The sequence below is a fragment of the Trachinotus anak genome, unplaced genomic scaffold, assembly GCF_046630095.1.
Source record: "Trachinotus anak isolate AG129_WGS33_773 ecotype Australia unplaced genomic scaffold, CSIRO_AGI_Tana_v1 ptg000019l, whole genome shotgun sequence".
NCBI classification, from domain to species: Eukaryota; Metazoa; Chordata; class Actinopteri; order Carangiformes; family Carangidae; genus Trachinotus; species Trachinotus anak.
This window is the reverse complement of record NW_027273870.1, coordinates 24,913,461-24,938,186: the sequence shown is the minus strand read 5'-3', so window position 1 is coordinate 24,938,186 and position 24,726 is coordinate 24,913,461. Positions and strand designations below refer to the sequence as shown.

Genomic DNA, 24,726 nt, shown 5'->3' with positions numbered 1-24,726 from the left:
GACTTGACTTAGAGAGACATGGTAGTGGTGCAACGGTGATTTGTGTTTAAATACAGAAGCAACGCAGCGTTTAAACCTAACTTGTGAACAAGACGCCATGACATGTGAATCTCTCTCTTCACCTTTGACAGGTATGTCTGCACTCAGCTGCAAACATTCCCAGGCTGGCTGAAAAAACTGCACCAATACATTATTGGGAAAAAATGAGAACATGAGCAAAAAGAATGTTGAGCAGGATGGGAATCAAGAGACACAACACAACCTTCATCAAGTCCAACACCCACTGAGATCACATTTGGCAGACTCACCTCTTCTGTAGTCTTCCAGTAAAAACCCCGGCATGAAGAAATTCACATTGCTCCTCCTGAGTCTGAAGTTCGGCACCTGGCCAGAGATTCATTTTAATACCTTCAGGTTGCTCTAGTCACTGTGGTTTGCCAACAAATTTTACATGCCCACTTTACCCACTCACAAATTTAAGTCAAAAATGTCATGTGATGCTTTTTTATTTATAACCTTAAGTTAGAGTACAAAAATCTGAACACACAAAAAAATAATAATTTTAATTGGAGGACAAAAACTCAACAAAAAAAAAAGTTACAAAGAAATGCCTGTTTTGTAAAACCAGAATTGATGACATGTAAAATTACATCATTTATATGTCACACAAATTGTCTTATCTTAACCAGATTGCTGGGTAAGGCTAAGCACGGGTCACGTGAGGTGGATGAGCACTTTCATGGTAAACAGTAGTTCCAGTGACGTTCGTTGGGTAACACCTGGCTGAGGCGCAGGCAGCAGCTGATGGTGGGCTCATAAAACACTGTGTCTGGTTCCTCGATCTTCACTTTTGTGTCTGAGCCACTTCTTGTCTGGTGCACGGACCGAGTGAACAGGGAGGGTTTGGGACCTTTAATCAGGGTTTTTTTGGTCACGCAGCCCAAGTCTATAAGTGCCTACACGGGAGAGAGGGAGGGTGATACATTTAGCATGAAAAAGGTCAATTTTTTAAAAGTCTGTTTCAGCCATGAAGTTGCCAGAATGATAATTCCCACACCACATAAAAGCAACATGAAGTAAAGACACATTCAGAAGTTAAGGGCTTTGTATAGATGAACAAAATGGAAGAAACACCAGTAGACAATTTGATATTTAACCTTCCGTGGTGAATCAGGCATTTGTAAACCTGGTTTTAACAGTGTCTCAAGCTTGAGTTCAGTGTCCTAGATTAATGTCAAATAATTATTACATCCCTAATAGTGAACAGTTTAAATGAGAGTGAAGGCACACAAACATCGGGAGTTATTCTTCCACTGAAGAGAATTTCTGAAACCTCAGTAAAATAAAATTTTCATTTGTGAAAACGCACTCCAGAAGACTTGACAACATTACATAATGACTCCATTTCCACTAACACCAATACAACACAACATTCACAACAACACGATCTATGTTAAGATACTGTCAACAAAACTCATCATTTCCTGATGTTTTCACTTTCACCGCCTACGTATAAAGAGAAGGCTGCAATACTTTTAATGTGAAAGTTCTGGAGGAAGTGTTCTGTTTCATTCATGGTAGCCTAATGGGGAAAAGGAAAGGTGCTGCTCTGCTGACACTACACTAAATTTATCCAAACAACAGAGGAACACAGAGGAAGTTTGGAGTTTTCATTTAATGGAGAGGAAGAAATATTAGAAATAAAGTCCCAATTAAAGGCATAGCAAGAGAGAGGGAGAGAGAAAGCAGGAAAATGGGAATATTTACTGTAGTGTATTGGATATTGAATGTATTGAATGTATTGAAAAATAAAATGTGAGCTTATGTATGTGAGAGTATTTCTGTTCACCTGCACGAGGTCCAGCACCGCCATTGGCTGCAGCACATCTTTGTAATGTTCCACCAGCGCCTGCTGTGTGAGTCCGGGTCGGAACATGATGTGGTACAGAAGGGCCTCCAGCATGCCCTTACACACCTGCCGGTTCAGCGTGCCGTCCACCATACGCCACGGCCGGCTGATGAAACTCATATTTTCACTGCGTCACATTGATGATGATGATGATGATGATGATGATGATGATGATGATGATTATGGAAACAGAAAAAAGAGGAGATTACCCACAGGAAAAGAAAATGCACAGTTAACTGCAATAAGATCATTAGAATGAATCCCTCATAGATTTGGGTTGATTCCTGGTTTTGCTGGACTGGGTCAATGTAGGAGCTCAAACTGGTTTGATTTTATGAGAAGCTGCTGAACTGACAGTTGTTATAATGACAAATTGAAAAGTAGGTTATGTCAGCAACCTGTCCCGTCAGCCCCGCAGCACTTTCAGTACGGGTGGTTGGTAAACCAACTTAAAGGAGCATCCCTGCTACCAATTCACCTGTAGTTGCTGCGCTCTCATTCATGGCCTCTCTCAGTCTCATTATAATACAGGACTCTAGTCTGGTGTTAAGCTTTGTATCAAACCAGTTTGAATTTTTACACCAGCCCAGCCCCGATCCCTCACAGTCTGTACTTACTTAACATTAGAGGGAGAGGATGCTGCTTCATCTCTTTCAGCGTCTATACTGGGCCTCCTGGGTCTCAGCTCTCTCTCTCCTTCCCCTCTCCCCTCAGTTTCATTCTTCTCCTGTCCTGCCTCCTCCCCTCCTTCCTCCTCATGGCGGGTCTGCTTTTCTCCCCCCTCCTCTTCTTCCAAGTTCAACTGTTTGTCTCCACTTCCCTGAGCTGCACTCTCTTTGTGCTTTTCCAGCTGTGCTTCCTCATTTACTTTCTCTTTGTTTATGTCGCTTGACCCTCCCTCTACACCCTCTCTGTCTTCGCTCTCTTGTCTGTCCACAGCAGGTTTTTTGGCCGGTGGTTCCCCCGTCTTCTGTTGGTCTTCTACCCTGCACCTCTTGCGCATGAAGGGGATGTTGTGCTGATTCTCCAGAAATGGGAGTCTGGCAGATGTGAGGCGTGACTGCGACCATTGTTTGGAGTTTACAGTCAGCAGCCACGGTTCGGCGTGCTGCGTGAGCACCCAGCGTTGGCCCAGACTCCCAACTTTAAACACCTGGCCTTCTTCTTGTAACTCCTGGAGAAAAAAAGGAGAACATCAGATCAGAAAACCAGATTGGAGAGAGAAAAAAATAGGAAACTGACTATTTGTTGCACCCAAATACCAACTGACCAATCATATATAGTAACTGAAACTAGGCAGAGCAGGTGAGTAAAGCTTTGGATTTCTCAACAAGTTCATGCATTTTAATGGAGCTGTATAATAATAATAATAATAATAATAATAATAATAATAATAATAATAATAATAATGATGTAATTACAATTAAACTTTACTATAGTACTTTGACTGATCCTGAAATGCAAGAACAATGCTGTTTCTTTTTTTTCCTTTTACAGTACATGGCTCATCAGCTGGTGAGGATGCAGACTTTAGCCTCAGTCTTGCAGGATTATATCATGTAGCCATCAAGTGCATATTTAAGACCTTTCTACTGGATTCTTGTCTTATAAGTGAGATGGAAAAGTCTGCTGCAGAGTTGTAAGTCAACCTTAAAGTTTGCATTAATCAGCTTGTTAGCTACAGCTGCTAGAATTTGCTAGCAACTGTTGTTATTTCTTTGTTAGGTGACATAATCGATGTTCATCAGCTAGAAATGAGAACGTCCTTGTGTTTATCTCTGTGTAAAACCAAAGGACCATTGTTTCAAGTATTATTACGTATTCCGAGGGGTTAATCTACTGCCGTTTTCATTTGACAGGTTTTCATCTAAATTTAGCACAAATTTTAACCAAATTACCAGAAAATCAGCAAAAGGAAATGCAAATTTATACGTGTCCATCCACTACTGTTATGACAATATCAGGAGTTGGAAGCATAGAGAGAACCAGTAAGTGGCACTAATTCTCTCGCCATCAAGATGACGTAACTAAAAGAGCTCCAGTTAAACCTCAAATGAACAGAATGATACATGTTTGTTTCAAACATAAATTGCTGAAAACTGCTACAATTTTTTTTAAGCTCAGGTTTATGTGTTTCATGTATGTCATGATTTATTTGTTGAGTCTTTTTTTGATATTTTATTTAGTTTTTTTTTTCATTTAATTCATTTTTTTTCCCCCTTAATTTTCTGCATTTCTACTCAGGTTTTTTTTTATGTGAATAGAAAGACTGACAGATGTAGCAACAGTAACTAAGGGTGGAAGGTCTTGGTGAATGTTCCATCCAATCCAAAAAGATTAAAAAAACCTTCCCCACAGCCTCCTTTAACAGCTGTGCTTGTGTTTACCTCCATGTACTGCCGCAGGCTCCTGGTGCGCCCAGACTGTGGCCCCTCCTGGTCTGAGTGAGCCTGGTAGAGGTCGTGCACGTCCAAGCCGCTCTCACCAGCTTCATCTAAGCTCCTCCTCAGCTGAGCACATACTTCTATGTCCTGAGGAGTGTATCCTCTTTCCTGGATCAAACGCGTGTCACACTCCTCCACACTGTGTGACGAAGAGGAGGAGGGAGACTGGACCGAGTAGGTGAGGATGGAGGGCAGCAGTGATGGGCCGCATTTAGTCAAGTCCAGCGGGGGAGAGTCTATAAATGAAGGAAAAAGGGAATAAGAAATTATTTTTTGCAGATCAAAAATCTGTTTGTACGTCTGTTGAGTGTGTTGATACTTACTCTCCATACTGAACATGCTGTGAGCAGGCGTGCTGCGCAGCTGCAGCTTCATAATACACGACTCCACCACAATGTTATCGTTGGTGTTGATGTTACGTAGTTTGACTAGAAACAATAAAAAACGAAAATCAATGTCATAAATCTGAAGATGACTGCGACTAACAATCATATTCACTGCAGATTCATTTTTCTTTTAATGTTCCTACCCCATACTGAATTGTTGAACAACAGTCCAAAACTGTAAGAGATTAAATTTACACTGATGTAAACTAGAGACAAATGGCAAATTCTCACATTCAAGAAAAAAAGCTGTTTATTTGCTTTATAAACAACTTTTTATTTATTAAACAATTTTCTAAAGTGTAGTTGATAAAGTTTAGTCGGTCAACTAATTGATTAATTGACTATTTGCTTAAGCTCCAAATCTAATATACAAAAGTGCACATTTGTCTGTAAATCAAGGACTACTTTGTTTTGTAGTCAAATTTACATTACAATCTTTTGGGTTTTGTTCCTGTAAATAAATAAGCTTTAAATCTGTATGATAGCTTGTTTATACACATTTTACAACTGAGACATATTTACACATTATTTCTGCAGAAAACATTCACCTGTCTAAGTACAAAGTTCAGACTGTACCTATGCCAGGACAGCAGTATCCTCGCATCATCAGGTAGTTGGTGTGTGAGGCCTGATGTGCCTTCACTTCCAGCTTCTTTCTCCCCTCACAGTCCTCACCATCGTAATCCTCATCGTCCTCTTCCTCCAGTGCTGCCATACTGGAAAACCACAATTCACCTCAAGTTAGATTGTCAAAGAAATCTGAACAGATTAGAGCCACAACTAACAATAAGATATTTATGTACGAGGATTATTTTCTCAATGAATCAATTAAAGTTAACATAGAGAAATGCCAATATTCAACTCAGCTATTCACTTCTGAGAAGCTGTGACATGATAAGAAGACTATACTATAAATTTAATATTAATAATAATTAATAACAGAATACTTAGTTAATGTGATCATATTTTAAAATAATGTAGTCATGTTATGAGTAAAGAATTAATGATATAAATAGTATCTCACCTCTTGACCACATCATTGTCCACCAGGTTGCTGTCCACCACCACCATCTGTTTGGGTATGGACAAGTACACACTCAGCAGCCCCAGAGACATCAGGCTGAGAGAGATCACACAGGCTCCACCCGGAGAGTCCAGAGAGAAATTCACCATGTCCGACACATCTGGAGGATCCTCTGGAACTCGAACTGCTGCGTTTGAGGCTGCAGACGCTCCTGATGGCTCATCTTTGGCCGGAGGATCAGCTGCCTGCTCCCCGCTGGACGGATCTTCACCAGAGGCGGCTGTGAGACAATCCTCTGTGTTTTTCTGTTCATCTGTTTTGTTCATCACCTCATTGTTCACATCTACCCCCATCAAGTTTTCTTCTCCCTCCACATCTCTTTGGTCCTTCTCTCCTTCCTTCGTTGGCTCAGAGTTTGCCCCATCTGTTTTTACCTCTGGCCCACTCACTGGTTCACCATCAGCATTTCCTCCGCTTTGTTTTTCTTTTCTTTTCGACTCTGTTTGTCTCTCCAACCCTCCCTCCCCATTGTCCGACCTGTTTTCAGCCTCATGGTAAAACGCAGTAAGAGGTCTGTCGTCTCTTGTACCGTTATTAATGAGACTCCTCAGGAAGCGGAAGGCATCAGTGCACAGCGAGTGAGGAAAACGCCATGAAAAGCACCTGTATGGGAAACAGTGGAAGAGGCATGGGCATCATTTCTATCATGTCTTAAGAAACTCTGTTAATTTTAAATCTTTTAATTTTTGCTATAAACTGTGATCATGATTTAACTGTGAGGATTGAACATGTGGACTGGGGTCCTGTAGCTGAAATGTAGGGGGAGCTGGTGAAAAAGTCCCTAGGTTCCCAAAAGATCCAGGTCCAGGTATCGCTATGCATTCATAAATATGACTGCTTATAATAAACAGGTTGTACTATATTCAGTTGTTCATATAACTGCCTGTATAAGAGGGTACATGTTTTCTAGTATTAGGAGAAGTGGGAATTCTTACTGCGAAGAAACATGGAGCATCATTGTTTTTGCTGTTTTTGAAGTAGTTGTCCACTAAAAAAGTTATGGTCTTGTTGAGCATCACTTCCTCATAACTAATATAACAAATCACATATGGCTCCAAAAGCATTTGTATGTATTTGTATGTATTTAATGTATTTGATTTCTTTGAAATTTTATATATCTGGAAAAATGTGAAGGCAGATGGAAAATGGCAAAGAGACACTGAAATCAAAATAAAACCAAAGTTTAAAAAAGTGCTCTTCTTCAAGCCGTAGCTCATCTGTAACTGACTGTACAGTACACACTCATGCAGTCTAACACTACAGTCCTGTAATAAATCCTTCTTCATGGGGGCTGTACTGTTGTCTTCAGTTTGTGTTGAAACTCTTTTAAAACCGTTCGATCATTTTTGAGGCTGCAGTTTGTGGTGGAATTGTGTTGCATTGTACTGAAAGGTGTTTCTATTAATTTATATCACTTAGATCCCTTATGATTAAATGAAATAAGATGATAAATGATAGTACACTATCCCTGTGCAAGCTGCAGAGATAAAGTAATCTGAGTATCGACAGTATCTTCCCGCAGGTGTCTGTGTACCTGTAGTAGGACTGGGACAGCTGGTAGGACATGGGCAGAATGGGCAGCGCTCGGTTCTTCTTCGGCCCAAACGGTTGATTGACACGACGGCGGTTGACCAGACCCCTCTTCCTGCATTGTATGAACACTTGGCACAGCAGCTCCTGGTTATACTTACTGTACATGTGGAAGGTCTAAGAGGGAAGACAGAGTAATCACAAGTCTGTGTGTGTTTTGTATTTGTGGGTGTTGAATGCTAAAAGGAGAGACAAAAAGGACACCTCTCAAAAGAAGCTCAAAACCAACTATTTACACTTACTTTTGCATAAAATTTTTATTTATTTCTATCTTATGGCGTTTTTATGATGGTCTGTTTTATTGTGGGACATTTTGAGACGTTGTGCTCCTCAAAGGTGCTTTATAAATAAACTTACTTCAAGGAAGACTTTGTGAACAAGGAAAGAAAATGATGCTACCTGAAAGGATCTGGAGGACTTCATCTGACTGTTGGTCATGGCCAGAGTGCTCTGGATCAAGTTATGCAACACTATGGCGTGAATATCGTCGGTGCTGCAGCAGACAAACACAAACAATTAACTGCAACCATAAAAATCCAAACTCATTCAATGGAAAAAAACTTTAAATCGAACTGAATCATTACCTGTTGAGAGCATCTTTGCTTGACAACCTCTTTCCATTGTCTATTGTGGAAACCTTAAACCTGCAACATACATACAGCACACCGTTACGTTACACACTACGCTTGGCTACTTGCCTTAAGCCAGCACATCCAACCTCCTCCTCTTACCGTGAGAAGAGCTGCTGCTTCGTGTCAGGCATGATCATATCATGAGCGCTCATGACAGAGCTGAACTTCTGTCGGAGCAGCCTGGTGTACTCTGAGAAAGCTTTAGAGCAATCCTGAAACAACACAGACAGAAATAGTCAACGGTGAAGTCAGAAAGTGAGAAACAACAAAAAAACAAAACCATAAAACAAAACCCACCTCTGGTTTATCAGGATCTTCAGGTTTCTTCTCCTCCAACAGTCTCATCAGAGACTTGTCCTGGTACACCTCGGCCAGACAGATCCTGCAACACATGCTTCGGGTGAGTGAAACTTCAGGAGTGTTTTGGTGCGTTTTAAAATGTCTGTAATCTGTACCCACCTGTAGTTCAGAAGCGTCTGAGGATTTTTGAGGATGTATCGTGTGCGGCGTCCGACGGCCACAGATGTTTTATCAATCGACATCTCAAACTCTGCGTGGAGCAGGTCTCTCACCACACAGTAAGGTATGAACGGCCTTCTTAACTGCAACACATCAACAATATGTTTCAGCAGCTAAATAAGTGATAAATGCATGATGGTAAATGTAGGTTAAACACAAGACAAACCTAAATAGCAAATATGAGACCAAGAATATATTAGAATTTCCGTTCATCAAAATATGCTTTTTTTTTTCCTTCATTTGACCACTAAAATCTAATCAGTTCAGGTGAACATTTGCCAAATGTGAATAAGCTTCCTCAAGGCGTCACTCAGATATCGCGTTCACAAGGCAAAAACCGTGCTTTGTTAGGTCACAGTGACCTTCGACCTTTGACCACCAAAATCTAATCAGTTCATTCTTAAGTCCAAATAAATGTTTGTGCCAGATTAAAGAAGTTCCCTAAAGGTGTTTGACAGACAGACCCGAAAACATAACACAACAAAACTACACTAATCCAAAGATGTCCATGCACAATGTACTCACTGTGTTTTAGACAACACTACTTTGTGTGTGTGTGAGTACCTTGCTGTTGAGCAGGTGTGAGGCCACGCTGCAGAGCATCATCAGTGAGTCTTCCTGGACAGACCAGTACACCCGTTGTCTGGTCATCATTTTCAAAGCTTGGTGGTCCGCCTCGTCGTGGGCAGGGGTGCGTTTCTTTGCACCTAGCTGTTCTCCACCTTTCTTCTTCTTGCGTGGGACCTTGGCAACTTCCTTTTTGTTTCTCTTCCTCTTCTGTTTCTTTCCACCGACGACCCTCTGGTTTCTGGTGGCAGGCTCTATATCCACCTGGTTACAGAGTCACCAGGACAAGACACCTTTTCATTTGAACCCTGAACTCTTTGTTCTCGGCTGCAGTGTTAAACAAAACCTAACTAACCTCACTTAAGTTTAAGCAGATGTTTAAAAACAAGTCAAAGTGTATCCCTCTCGACTACTGACACCATTTTGAGACGAGGCACATGAGCAAATTCTTACAATCACTGCTGAGTGACACTGATCATAACAGACTGATGGTGGACTTCAGCAAATGGAGACTGAAAATATTGGACTTGTTAATAAGAACTATAGTTTCTGGAGCCTCCAGAGCAGCAGCTAAAGCAGACAAAACTGTCTGTTGTAAAACTGTAAACAGGTGTTGTGGACTGTAAATTCAACATTAGTAAAACTTAGTTGCCAGTTTATGAGGTATCCTTAGCTTATATTAAACTCAAGGCTGGTGTTTTTATTATTTTCTCCACCTCATTTATATCAGTGATGGTAGGATAAATAACAGAAACACCTCTCTGAATAATGCAACACAGTTCAGCAGCACCACAAACCGCATCCTCCGAAACGATCAGCTGATACAATTAAATCAATACCTCTCTAGAACCAATTTCAACACAAAGCACTGCTGTATTAGACTGCATTAGTTTTCGCTAGGTGCACCTAATAAACTGGCTACCGAGTGTATGTAAAGACAATAAAGCAGTAATAAAATAAAAAAAGATACCTCAATATTTTCTGCCACCAGTGGTCGTTTGGTGGTCACATATCGAGGTGTAGTCATTCGTCCTGTATAGTATACAGTATAAAAACTATGTTATTGATGAGTAGGGGACAGTGACAGTTTATTTTGAAGGAAATCAGAGAGAGTAACGCTCTAATAGCTGATCTCTCCTCTAAGCCAACATAAGAGTGAACTTCAACACCATGTTATAATACTCAAATCCATTCACATCTTACAGGGATTGTTAATGCTGAATTAAAGAGGTCAACTTGTCGCACACAGCGATTAAAGCTTTGATATGACTGGACACACAAAGTGTTTTGACCGACTTACCGGCTTTAAGAGCAATCCTGAGAGCATTTCTGCTCAGCAAGCTCTTCAGTCTGATTTTGTTTTCCTTCGTGTCTGAAACGGCTGAGTTCTAAAAAAGAAAACAAACAAAAGCCACATGTGCCCAAAGTGTCATAAGCACATACACACACGCACACGCTCACGCATATCGTACATGCTCGGCTTGTGTTTTGTTTACATACTGATTTGACAGAAAGTAGGTGATTGGTCCACAGCCAGTTCCTTTTAAGATGAGCGAAAAATTCAGAGTCCAGACCTCCTGCTCCTTTACCGTCTCCTGGTATCGACCCGTCATCGCACACTTCACGACTGCCCCTGTGTGTGTGCAGAGACACATAATGTAAGTAACACTGGTGATGAAAATAAAAGCTTAATTTCAGGTTCTTTGAGTTCATTATTTTACAAAACCTGAAAAAGAGTAGGTAAAATATTTTCATGTTCTTTAGAGCTGATTCTATTCAGTTTTTAAATGCACAGCTACAGTCCTACTCTGTGAGGAAGGATGCTTTAATACAGACATCCACACTAGAGCTGAAACAATTAGCTAATCAATACATTAGCAACAAGTTAGAAACAATTAATTACTCAATTAATTATATCAATTATTAATTAAAGACAATTATCAAGCAAAAATGCCATTCTCTGGTTCCACCATCTCTAATGTGAAGATTAGCTTCTTTTCTATGTTTTACATTATGTAAATATTTTTAGGTTTTGAACTGGCCTCTGGACGATGATGTTGTTCACTCATTTCTCACATTTGTAAAATTGGTGATTAATCCATTAACTGAAAAAAAATATCAATTGATAAATATATGATCAAAAGAGTCATTGGTTACAGCCTTAACTTCGAGCCTCTTGTCTATTGTTTTACTCTGTGGCCTCTAGGAAAATCACACTGCACTTACTTCAGCAGGTACGCCAATCCTACAAACACGCTGCGGTCTTGCACAAAAGACGGAGCACTGTCGTCGTCGGTGGCGTGTCTCTTACTGCGGACTACCCCTAAAAAATGCAAACAGAGACAGACACGTCTTCAAAAGGAGAAATTATATTTTTCCTTATGGCTGCCGGGGCTGAGAACTATTCTGCTTTTATAAATGTGTGTGTGCATGTACCCAGTGGTGTATTGAGGCAGACACACATCAGGTCAAACCAGTAGTTTTCAACGTCCTCGTGAGTGTTGAACGTGTACTGGCGCCTCTCAAATGGTTTGTCAGGTAACTCTGTGACCAGCCAGTAGTGAGGTTCGGCGTTGGTGGTGTCCACAATGGTGGTGTTACGTCTCAAGTACACAAACACCTGGATCAGTGCAGGTGTGGAGAAAGAACACAAGGCATATGAAAATTAGAGGATTTAATCAAAACTTATTTCTTGATGTAACATTCATAGTTTGTTTAAAACACTATAAATGCTAAATATTTTACAGCTAAAAATTTTCACAAAAACTGAAATATTTTGAAAATCTCTTTAAAAACAAGCAAAGGGTTCTAAAGGAAATGCCAAATAATCCTCATTTCTTTATTGTTTAATTACTTGAAAACAATGAAATGCAGAAAAACATTTCCCTTCGCTCTTTCCCCTTGTTTCAAATACTTTGATGATATTTGTCTATTTCAATACAAACAGTTAATAAAAGCTAGATAAAATTCTGTGTGTGTGAGACAGTCAGAGCAGCACTCACATGATTATGATCTATTCTTAATTCCTTCTGTTTGTGTTTACATTAACAGACTGTACCTGGTCTTTCTCCTTGAACTTCTCCAAAGGACCAAACTGCAGCAGACCCATGTAGACCAACTTCTGCAGGTTCTCATGAAATGAGAAGAGGTATTTCCTGGTGTGAAGAACCCACAGACACTCAGATTAGAACCACAGTTATGATGTGTTACAGAGAGAGCAAAGGAATAAGAGAGTCACCGTTTATAAAGTAACTGTCTTCTCATTTTGGCGGGCAGCGATCTGACAAGATAGTGTTGTTTCACAGGGTCGTTGAGATATTCCTCCAGTCCATCCACCTGCGGACACAATTCAGTAAATGTGTTTTTATGTACTGTATCCTCATGAATTACAAGCTGTGCATCGACAGTATCTCACAAATGTACAACTTATGAGGCATAATACAATCTACATTAGACTTGCAGTTTATTAGGTCCATGTATTTACCTACTATATTGTCCACACTATTCATGAGGATAAACTAAATATTACAATCATCTCTTACTCAGTACGATTCAACAAAAACTGAACATTATTTGACTCTACATACAGACAGGTGTACAGAGGAGTGTATTTCACATGCAGCTAATATTTAACTTTTCCTGTCTACTTTGCCAGTGCAAGGTGATGTCTCTTGTTGAGTCCAAAAAAAGCCCAAAGATACTCAGTTTATAATGATATAGAACAGAGAAAAGCAGAAGATCCTCACATGAGCGACTGGAACAACAATATATTTGGTAGTTTTGCTTTATACATGACTTAAACAGTTAATCGATTATCAGAATAGTTGAATGTTTATTTTCTCAACTAATTATTTATATGTTTTAGCAATAAAAACATTTAATATTATTATTATTATTATTATTATTATCATTATTAGGACTCACTCTTCTCTTGTACTGCACCGGTGTTCAACTATGAAACCAAATGTTTAACTATGTGGAACATTTACAATGAGGCAGACTGACACGGCAGTGTAATGTAATTCATTTAATGTTATACATTTTCCTAAAAATCACATGCTTGAAAGGTTTAATCTCTGTTGATTATGATTTTCTTCTCACTCATAGTCACAGAAATATATTTACAGGTAATTATTTTTATATATGATGTGAGGCTCCATTGTTTGTGCACATTCAGCAACAAAATGACTTTTCTTCTGCTATACAGAAAAGTTAAGTGAATTTACTGCCCAGCATCCATTTAAAAACACAACGAAATGTATTCACCTTGTAGTTGATCTGTATGACCTGAATGAAGATGGAGAGAGGCAGACACAGGAGCAGGTCGCCCACCATCGCCCAGCCGCTGCTAAACTCTTTGTGCGTACGGACAGGAGGAATGAACCTCTTCCATGACTCTTCATCAGCGTAAACTATCAGAGACAGACAGCAGATTACTGAAGGATCAAGGTGTGTAGTTGGGAAACCTTAAAAGAGCAATTAATGTCCCAATAATTAAAATACGTACTGTACCCATGTTCACCATTACGTCCCAATGTGCAGTGATAATTAACTGGTCAGGCCTTTATGTAGTTCCACACATGCTCTCACCTTTCAAGTCAGATCGAGCCTGACCAGTTGCTGATTCATCTTTGTGCTCCTCCTCTTCATCACCTGATGTCATGTCCAATTTAGACACAGTTGAATCTGGAGTTTGTGGCTCCACAGAGTCAGCAGCAGCTTTTTCAGACGACTGTGTCTGTCCGTCTGTGTTTGTGGAGTTCTGCGTGTCTTTCAGATCCTGTTCTTGATGCTGATCTGGGTGTTTGGCTTCAGGATCAGAGCTGCCTACATTTGCTGGTGTTCCACCGGCTGAGTCAGAGTCGACGGAGTTGTATCTGAGCGGGTGCCCGTACACCAAGTACCAGAGGAAGTTATGAACAACACGGAGACGATGCATCTTAGGCTGGAAACCAAAACTCTTACCCAATCCTCGCACTACAAAAACAGAGAGAGGCAGAAGACCCAGAACAAAACAATGAATAAGGGACACATCTTTAGACGAGAAAGAAAAATCTAATCTTGAGGGTATCAATACAGTGCATGTATTCTGTGGTATACAATCAAACAGAACCTGTAGTGGGCTTGAACTCCTTGTCTTTTTTAATAATCTTCTTGTCAGCCTTGCTCTTTTGGCCTTTAGAGGTGCCTGCAGTTGTCTCCTCAGACTCCTCTTCTTGTTCTCTTGATTTCTCCTCGTCGTGCTGCAGACTGAGGAAGACAAAAGTCAGATGAACAGAGGCTGAAACAAGAAACAAGACATGTCCATGTTCTAGACAACAGACCAATTTTGAGTGTGTGGTACATTTCAACTGAGAAACTGATTAAATAAAATATAGTCACAGCAGTCAGAATACTGCCACCAGACAGGTGGCCACCAATGCTAACATATACTACACATACATTCTGTAAATCTCACTGACTAGTTTTAAAATATTTTGTTTTTTCTCACCGTACGGCTGAGTAGGAGCTGGAGATTTTGAAGCGGACCTGCTCGATAACCCGATGCACTATCTCATCACTGGGCTGAATGGACGGATGAACGATCATCTCAACCTGCATGTGGAAGAATGCAGACAGAGAGAGAGGAGGTAAGGGCTGGTGGGGGGTGTCAACAAGTAACAAAATGTAATATTTCTTTTCTAGTCTTCCACTCTGTACATTTGCCTTTGCTAAAAATCATCTGATTGTGTGTGGTCAGTAGTTTTATGTAGTTTTATTTTACCACAGGGAGTGGATGTAATGAGAGGGAACAGTAACTGGCCATCAAAATTTGAAGATTTGGTGTGTGCTCGTACCTTCTTAGTGATCCCATCCTGTATGACAGTGGTGGTGTAAATCTTGAGCAAGCCTTCTCTAGACAGACTGTGGGCGAGACGTAAAATTGTTTTCTTGCAGCACTTTGAGCTGACGCCGTCCTGCTTCTCTTCCTCATTGATCATCTTCTGTAATCTGGAAAAAGACAGCACGTTGACGTTTTTTGTTTCCTTCTCTATTGTGTGATAAAATGCTTTTGAATGACCTGATGGAACATTTAGGACAAACTGACGGGAATAGACCCTCTATGACTTTGAAGTTGCGGACAGCCTCGACGATCAGATTCTTCCTCCTCAGCAGGCGGTACGTCTCATGAGTCTTCTTTGAAGACTTCTGGGATTTTTTTGGACTGAGAGCCTGAAAAAGGATGGATAGAGTCATTACTTTAATCTACCCATCTCAAACAGATGAGCTTCATATGTGGGTAACTGAGTGATCCAGATAAGATTGTTAATGGTTTGACATAAGTCTGGATTTTCTGGTTCTTCAAAGCTGGTTTAAAATTTAACTGAAGCCTTAAACCCAAACCAGCAAAAGTACAATTTACTGACAGTTTGCTGGATCAAGACCAAAATGTTTTAGAGCGGATGCCACACATGAACACATGGAACTCATTTTCAGATGCAAATGGTTCTACTCCTTGAAGATATAATGGAAGAGTATTTAAATAATTATGATTTTAGATGTGAAAATGCAAGTTACGGAGAACTCATGATGATGATCTGTTGATGTAATTATTTATTTACCTATACTTACACGGTAAAATATAAAACTAAATAAGAGTTTGTACCAATCCAGATTTTGAGATGCTGTGAGCAAAAAGACATGAACCCCACTAAGAACTTCTTACTATTAAAAAGACAAATAGAGCTACAAACTGTTATAGCTTAAAAAAAACCAAAAAACAAAAAGACTGACCTGATCCTCGCAAACATCTTCAACAACCACAATGTTGTTGTCTGCTGGGTTATCAGCCGATGCCTCTCTCTGAGGCGAAGAGCTGGCAGGAGTAACGTTGGACTGTTCTCCCTCCTCAGTTGCAGCTTGCTCTGATAGAAGAGACAATGAATACTATTGTAATATACTGTATCGTGTACCAAACCAAAGTATCAAAGATGCTGTAAAGGTGAGTCATGAGAGGTAAAATACCTCAGCAGCATTTTGTTGGCTGTGCATGAGGTCTGGCACAACTTTGACTCATGAGGTATTAAGTAGGAGTGAGGGTATGGATATATAATATTAATATATGTAATTGATTAAAAGCATATTCTTGAATTGAATATGAATTCAATAAAGCTTATCCCATTGAATAAAATAATTTGATATTTTAAAAGAAGAATTACAATTTTATTTCAAATATATATTCTCTAGTATTTACCGTGTCACACTAGGGCCAATTTGTGATTATTAAATTGATTTGTTTAACCAAAAAAATCAGCCTTAAAAATCACAATCATGAAAGAAGAGCAGCAGCCAATAGCATGTGAATGTCTTCATAACATTCTTTAGAAAAAACATCTTGCACATTCTCCATTCATGTGTAAAAAAATGATTTATGTATTTGCAAAAAAAACCCCAAAAAAAACATGTCTTAAAGATACTTGTTATTAAACCTGTTATAATTAATGTTTTTATACAGTGGATCAAATGACTACATGTAATGTAAAAGGGGTCATATGGTCCTTTTAACTTTATGGACTTTCCACTCACTGTTTTGCTTTCATGGTCAGCAACTTTAATGTTTTGGTTCAGTCCTGCCGCTCTACTCAGTGCTGTTTTCCGTTACTGCAGGTAAAGCTCGAGAAGCCTACTTTCTGCTGCCCCCAAGTGGCCAAAAAAACATTGAGCATTGCTGTGTATAGGTGAAGTGTAGCTGTTAAGAAGTTACCTGTTGTGGGAACGTCAGGTGTCACACTGGTGTTGGATTCGCTGCATGCTGAGGTTTCACCTGAGTGAGAATAGAAATTAAACAAGAGTGAGAAAACATTAAGTGTACTTAAACCAACTCTTTGATTATTACGGGTTATAGGATATTTATTAGTTAGATGTAGATTGTGGCTTACACAGTCCTTGCTAAAAACGATCTGTTCTGAAATGTGCAAACAGTTAATGAGTACTCACCTTCAGCTGGTGTCAGTTGTATTACGTCTGGTTGTGCCTGGTTTGTTTTCACACTGCCTTTCTTCCTGGTTGTCTTTCTTCTTGCTGCTGACTTTCCTCTTGCTTTACCTCTGCCTCCTTCCAACCCTTCGTCACTACATGCCTGCCCAGCCTCCTTGGCATCTCCCCCTCCACCTGCTTTCTGAATCTTCTTTGCTGCAGGAGTGTTTCCCTTCGCTGTCGACTTTGAGGATGATGGCGTTTTGGGGGTGGCAGGTGCAGTGTCTGGTGCTTGTGGTGCAGAGGAGTAGAGGAGTTTCTTGCGTTCCTGCTCCTTTGCAAAAAGCTGGAGCTGATTACTCACACCCACATTCCTGTCAAGAGAAGTGAGCAGAACAATATTATTGACACTATAGTGTCTGATGTGATGCAGTGTTAAAAGAAGAATATAGAAATCACACACTTATGGCTGATGTATTTTGTAGTCCTCTGCCGCCCCTCATCCTCCAAGAATCCCTGCAGGGTGAAAGACATCACACACATACAATTAAAACACCTTTACATTGTAACAAATACGTAATAAAAACTGAATACCACATAACTTGAAATGCTCGGTTTTTGAGTGAACAACCACTGCAGCTGTTTGCATGTATAGACTCAATTCTATGGTATATTTTGAGGCTGCTGTGTTGTGCAGAACTTCCAGGTTGAATCAGTACACCGACATTCTGACCAATTGATGGCACTAGATGAAAAGTTCAGGGATCACCAAACAATCCATCCTGAGTCTATACAAAATTTTCTGGTAATCCATTCAACAGTTGAGAGATATTCCACTTAAAAAGGTTTCACTCAAAATTCATGGCAACTATAAAAAGTTGATCTATTTCAGTCTGGATCAAAGTGATGGACCAACTGACTGACATTGCTGTCCATAGAGTCAGGCCTCTTACCTATTTAATTTTTTAAAATTGCATTTTGTATGATATTTTTTTTCTTACTGGTTCCTGTTTTTATTTATTCATTTTTTCCTGTTTTATATTTGTATTGTTTAACTTGATTGTCCTTTTATTTGCCCTTATTTTATTGTACTTTACCTTTTTTTTTTTATTGTAAAGCATTTTGAGCTACAGCTCTTGTATGAAAAGTGCTATATAAATAAACTTTGTAATAATAATAATAATAATAATAATAATAATGATAATAAATTGGTAAAGTGTATTTATGTTTTGTATCAAGATATTAAAAAATCTGCTGTCCATTCAGTAGGTGTTTTCTTGTAATGACATCCACATTGTAATGTAATTTTTGTGGTTTAAAAAAAAATGGAGCTGGCTTCAGGAAAAACAGACAAAAATGGCACCTACCTAATAATTTAGAACACATTTGGAACATACCTTAATTAAACCATCCCTCTCCAGTCTTCGGCAGAGCATACGAGCCTCCAGTTTACCAACGTTCATTCTGTACCCGATACCACTCTTGGGGATTCCCTTTGTGCCACAGGATAATACTGCATGACAACAAAAGGAATTGATGCAATGATCATTTAGAGGTTAGAAATGTAATTTCTATCATGACAGTGTAATTCATAACTTCCTGGACAATGCTAATTTGTGTCTGTCTTTTCGAACATTGGATTAGAATAGAAACACACGAGTTGAGAGTTAAGTGCTGACCATCAGCACTGACTACAGGGTGAAACACACGAGAAAAAAATCCCTCAACAAATTGACACATCCAATCCATGTCCAATATTCTGGAGCACAGAGCCCAAACAAATGTCACTGTCCAAAGGTTCTCAGACTGTGCAGGATAAACGTATGTGCTTGTGTCTGATCGCTGACAAAAACAAAAGTACAACAGCTTGAAGCTTTTTATATTTAATCCACTTTGGACTGATGAACCGTACCGATGTGATAGGCCTGTGACAGGACATCCTTCTCCATGACTCGTCCCTCAGGAGGGAAAGCTCCTCTCCTTGCTCCAGTGTCATCTTCGTCGTCCTCATCATCATCGTCATCATCAGTGATACCCTTTCTTGTATATGGTTTTACCAGCCTCAAACAGCGCACATGCACTTTATTCCCTGGGAAACGAAATCAAAATAACTCAGTGCTCGTGTTAGGCAAAACCATATAATACATATAATATGGCTGTACACATTTCTGCAGCAACAATAATATTTGTATATTCTTTTATTTATAACATCACTTTATCAGGTCATGCTTTATTTGGATAGTCCACCTACAGAGAGTTTAAAGAGTATTTGTAACATTTCAAAAGATTATCAGTTGAGATTCGACAATTCAACTGTTCACTCATAACATGATATCATCATAATTATGAGATGATGTTTACTGAGTTTTAAAAATTACCATTTAGGTTTCTGCAATTTTATCTATTTATTCTAGCTCAGATTTTAAGAAATGTTTCTTAATTTAAATAAACTGCAGACTTAAAGTCAGTCATTAGCTTCATTTAATAATCTGAGATGAACCATTAATGATGAATCCAATTAAGTCAAAAATATTCAAGACACTTGGTGGCTGTCAGTTAAAACACTGCTTACAACAATCACTAATATCGATAATAACATCAACAAATAAAAGTATTGTCAAAAGTGGTTTGGTTTTGATTTGAAGTTTACTTTTCATATTCTGATGAAATCCTGATACAAAGCTATTATTATTTGATCAAATAGATGTTTTTGAGATGAACACATTCACTTCTGTTGCACTGGTGTTCAGGAGCATGGTACCTTTTTTGGTGGTGCAGGGCCCGGCGCTGGGATCCAAGTCCTCCAGAGGGCACTGGCAAAACTCGACCAGCTTGGAAGATCGCAAGTATTGAAGCACACGCTTAAAAGTACTGTCACTCACATTCTGCAAGAAAACACACAATTATTACCACAGACAGAGGAGCACACGCAGTGCAACAGAGCCTCACAGAGAGATACTCACAAGTTGTTCTTTGAGTGTGATGAAAGAGGCAATCTGACCAGGTAACTGCTGGAGGAGGCTGGACACGTACTCTGAGAGTATGTCATACCTAGACCTCCTGAAGAAGAGAGAGGGTTGAAAGGAATTTCTTCCAAAGAGAGACGGGGCCTACAGACTAAATCTTAATATCACATTTAAAACAGCACTTACTTCTGAATATATGCACTTGAGTAGCCTAGAGTTGTATGTCTATGGCCGAGGACAGACATTAAACTGAAAACTAACTGATTATAAGTGAACTTAAATGAGAAGGGGGCGTGATTTCAGTCTGCTTCTGCTTCAATAAAAAAAACTTTTTGAATTAGCAGTTTTTGTAGAAAATGCAGAAAAATTACTTTTCATAAAAATGTAATACTGGTGATGAGACTAGTTATTTACTTTGTCCAAGAGGAGCCCTCCTTTTTATCCACTTCTGTAACTCATGGCTGGATAATTTGTTTCTGATGGTTTGAAATGTTTTGAAACTAGTGTCCGAATTTTGGTACCAATACAGAAAGGATATGTTTTTGAAACCTTACTTTGACAAATATAATATATACATTGTAAATGTTTTAGCAGCCATACAAACAAATATCAAACAGAACATAGTTTGAGCTGTTAAAATGCTACTTTTCTTGGGAAGATTAATCAATAATTAGAAATACTGATTAGTTACAACCCTTATCTAATCAAAAAATAAGTAAACGAGATTGCAAATTTGATCAGACATTTGATGCTTGTGTCTGAAGGTCGATTCTATGGGCACATTTTGGTTGGTAGCAATTATTAAGCAGTAGTATTAAGGTCTGATATCCAGCCCTTCACTCAACACAAAATTACAGTTGGTCATAACTCCATCCTTCATCTTTCCTCTGTATGTGCACAACAGTAGAACAGCGTTGAGAATGAGAAAAAAAAACAGGGACGCAGACACTAAACGAACCTGTTTGTATGGAAGCGTTTCAGCAGCAGAAGTATGGAGTGTTGCTGTTGTCCTGACTTTGTTCGTGTGACATGAGACTGCATGCTGATGAGTCCATGTCTGACAAGAGACTTCCTCATGTAGTGAAACTTTCGAGCGTCGGTCCTATAAAAACACAACACTGGCTTTAATTCAACAACTAAACACATCAGCTTGTAACAGAGTAAACCCTGAGCAGCAACGACCCTGAGTTAAATGGGCGTATATGTGTCTCCTACTTGAAAGAGCATCCATGCAGATCACTCTGTAGCTCTCCTTGCCAGCGCGCTCGGCCCACTTTTTCCAGCACACAGTAGGAGTCGTCGCTTAGTTTTAAATCAGGATCGCTCTCGCTACCAATCAGAGTCCGGAATCGGAGAGTCTGAGATGCCACCACAACAAGCTTTCGGCCGTATCTGAGGAGGAGGGGGTTTGGAAGAAGAGAAAAAGTGTAGCACGGGACAAATGTACAGGTGCAATAAAATTATATTACGTATCATTTGTGATTCTTCTTAGATGTGATTAATCTAATAACATTTGTGATCTTTGTTTAGATATTTGTGGGTTCTTGAGTGAAAAGGAGGAAAGTCAAAAAATTTAATCTGAAGTATAGTGTAACTAAACTAACTGGCATCACCGGCAGTAGAGGGAGGCTTCAGTACAAATGTCTGGGTGTTGGAGTTATCACTGTGTGTGTGTTGGCTAATTGTGTTATTACATATTACACAATGCTTTGATAAAATCTATTTAACATTCCTTGCTCAAAATCTGATTATTAACATCCTGCAAATGTACAGGAGAAAAGTTTATTTTCATGGTTCACGTGACTTAAATAAAAATCTAATCAAAATGCAGAGGTACATTAAACACACAGTCAGTGGTCCACACCAATTTTATGAATGGGTGGTGGGTGGTTTAAAAAATAAAAGCTGTCACTCCATTTAAATACTTTTCAAACACTCTCTACCAACCTCTCCAAAGCCTCTTCCAAGTTGACCAATGTGGTGAGGGACTTGGAGCGGACATGCTTAGTGATGTCTGTCCTCTCTTTGAAGAAGACACACGAGCCCTGTAGCCCATCCTTGTTTTCTAGAATAATATGGACCGGGTAGACGTCTTTCTTCTTCTCAGGAAATGTCTGTGGTGTTTCAATGCCTGTCTCTGGATCGATGTCTTTAAACCTGAAAACACACAGGCATGCAAGTAAAGAAGAAAATAATATAAAAGAGCACATGGAAGATGAAAGATGATTCAATGTCCTTTTTTAAATATTAACATTACACCCATATGTGACTGCTGAACATTGTTGACTGCTGCTATAACCTGCATTTCACTGGTTTCAGGCTTTCCACAACATTTTAGAACCTGGCTGCACAGATCTGCTCCCATTTAGCCACAAGAGCATCAGTGAAGTGATTTAGGGTGATAAGGCATCAGGGTTCTCAGCCCAAAGGTTTTGGATTAGGTTGAGGTCTGGGCTCTGTTTGTTCTACCTCACCAAACTGGGAAAACAATTTCTTTATGGGCCTAACTTGAAACAAGAAAGGGCCTCACCACCAAAGTTAGCAGCACAGCCTTGTCCAAGATATCATTGTATTTCATAGCATTAAAGGGGAACAACACAGGTTTTACACAAGGGTCAATTAAGGCAGGGCTCAGGGTTCAGACAAATGCAGACAAGATGTTGTCATGGCCAACAAATGTCCAGCATCAGGCCAGATATGAATGTCAGGAACGACAAACAGGGCTTGTAGTGTGACAAAATCAAAGAACAGCAGTGTAGCATCCGTAATAACCTACGACACCCTGGGAAAAAGTCTAACATGTCTGATTTTTTGTATTCTCCTGCCTTAACTCATCGTCACCACTATTTAGTCTGTAAAACTGTTTTAAAATGTTTTTTCTGGCTCTGAAGGAGCTTTGTCAAGTCTGAGAAACCTTTTTTGGACAGAAAGTCTGTGTTACAAACAGGGATTTTAAATTTTAAAGACATGAGCATTAAGCAGCTAGAGAAAGAGTAATGAAAGATATGGAGCATCCAGCATTTTTGGAGTTTGGCCCATACTAGAGACTAAAAGACATGATATTGCAGCTTCTACTGCATTAACCATTTTAAATATACCCATTTCCCCAAAATTTACAGAAGCAAGATGTTAAATCTCTTAAGTACCAGTTTAAGAATTCATTTCATTATAAGTAAGAAGCCTAGCACAAACCATTAAAAACAATTCCAGACTAGAAGCACACAAAATTATAGCCATGAAAACAAAGATGAGCCACATAATGTGTCATGTCAAAATTATCAGCTCACTATTACAGAAATACCACAGGTGGTATATATACGTATGAACATATATGAAAACTAAAGCATAACAGCCACTTGAATCTGTCCTTTTTCCAGGTCTTCAAAGTGGAGAGGAGGCTCAGGTCCTATCTCTCTGACAGCATCTGGAGCATCTTGCTCGATCATATTCTTTACAAAAGTTTACCTTCTGTAATGTTGTCATCCTGAGATGTTGATTTAACTCCATCCTCATTTTGGGAGGATATAGTTTGGGGTGCTGTTGAGCTGCTCTGTGTTATGGTGACAGGTGTTCTTGTTACGTTGTCCACCACTTTCAAATTGATGAGGGCTGGGTATACAACAGACATACCTCTTTGTATAACACAATACAGATCAACAGCACGACCCATTGGTGCCTCTAAAATGATCATGCAGTTGAATCAACACCTGTTTAACACAGTTTCAACATTAAAACTGAACAATATACTCTTCGTGAAGGTAGGATTTGTTGCAAGAATGTTTGTACACATCTCTATATTATTCTGCATTATCTGAACTGATCCTCCCAGCATAAACTCACCTGTCAAACAGCACAACATCTTCTCTCTCCTCTGGGAGCTTGTAAAATTTCAGGTCGGTGTTGCTGATAAGCGACCTCCAGACAAGCTCCTTGGTGCAGTCGTCAAGTTTGAGGGGAAATTTGGGCTGTCTATCCTCGAGTCGGATCCACAGGGAGGGAATAGTTATCCCGTCCAGTCCCTCCAAAGCCACTTCATCTGCGACTGCACTCCACGGGTCCATAGCTTGGCACCTCCTGGGCTAACGCTGTCAGCTAACTAACATGCTAATGCTTAGCACCGGCTAGCTACTTAGCAGCTGATGTAGTCGGCCCGGGCTCATACATTCTCTGTATATTAAAGAACAACTATTCGCGTTGCTTTCGAGTGAGATAACTGTGTTGACAAATTAAAAAATATGATAAAAAATATTAAGAAAAACTTCCACAATGTTTCGTCCAACGGGGTTTTCTAAGTAGTGCGTGTCTGCGTGCGTGATTGCGTCACATTTGAGCGTCGACCTCACGTCGTGCGTCAACTCAGAAAAAGAGAATCTACTAGGAGGCGTTCAAGTGTTGTTTCTGAATCATTTCAATGCAGCTATCAGGATGCTACAAACTGTTCATTCCTCAGCAAGGCTGGTTTACATCTACATCTGATAAATTTAATCAAATGTGTCAAAAATATACTTTCAAAACCTTAACTGTTTTTTTAATATTGCACTTATTTATTGTAAAATTGTATTTTATCAATTTGCTTTCAGCCAATTTCCACCAATTACTTAGGCAATACGCCATTTGAGTAAAATTATGCATTACAACATATATACGCTTTTATGTATACTTTACTTTTTATG

General features: G+C 39.4%; 1 protein-coding gene and 1 long non-coding RNA gene across 2 annotated transcripts; one reads left to right on the top strand and one right to left on the bottom strand.

Moving 5' to 3' along the window:
- Nucleotides 1-488: 488 nt before the first annotated feature.
- Nucleotides 489-24,390, bottom strand: LOC139636428 (general transcription factor 3C polypeptide 1). The gene is made up of 39 exons (XM_071504512.1): nucleotides 23,894-24,390; nucleotides 22,001-22,210; nucleotides 21,269-21,445; nucleotides 21,012-21,155; nucleotides 20,051-20,147; nucleotides 19,849-19,972; nucleotides 19,000-19,176; nucleotides 18,485-18,600; nucleotides 17,551-17,603; nucleotides 17,109-17,461; nucleotides 16,876-16,935; nucleotides 15,906-16,036; nucleotides 15,220-15,344; nucleotides 14,969-15,122; nucleotides 14,623-14,726; nucleotides 14,245-14,381; nucleotides 13,722-14,108; nucleotides 13,398-13,543; nucleotides 12,370-12,467; nucleotides 12,190-12,286; nucleotides 11,568-11,751; nucleotides 11,358-11,454; nucleotides 10,632-10,764; nucleotides 10,432-10,519; nucleotides 10,102-10,163; nucleotides 9,129-9,395; nucleotides 8,505-8,647; nucleotides 8,343-8,427; nucleotides 8,145-8,257; nucleotides 7,998-8,057; nucleotides 7,813-7,906; nucleotides 7,358-7,530; nucleotides 5,764-6,426; nucleotides 5,316-5,455; nucleotides 4,677-4,781; nucleotides 4,297-4,589; nucleotides 2,527-3,083; nucleotides 1,850-2,036; nucleotides 489-956 (listed from the first exon to the last, which is right to left on the bottom strand). Exons 1-39 carry the CDS (start codon nucleotides 24,112-24,114, stop codon nucleotides 738-740), a joined length of 6,774 nt encoding a protein of 2,257 aa, XP_071360613.1. The 5' UTR covers nucleotides 24,115-24,390; the 3' UTR covers nucleotides 489-737.
- On the top strand, nucleotides 3,079-7,113 carry LOC139636430 (uncharacterized). The gene is made up of 4 exons (XR_011694397.1): nucleotides 3,079-3,214; nucleotides 3,407-3,548; nucleotides 4,315-4,531; nucleotides 5,790-7,113. It is a non-coding gene; the product is annotated as an uncharacterized lncRNA (long non-coding RNA).
- Nucleotides 24,391-24,726: the final 336 nt, after the last annotated feature.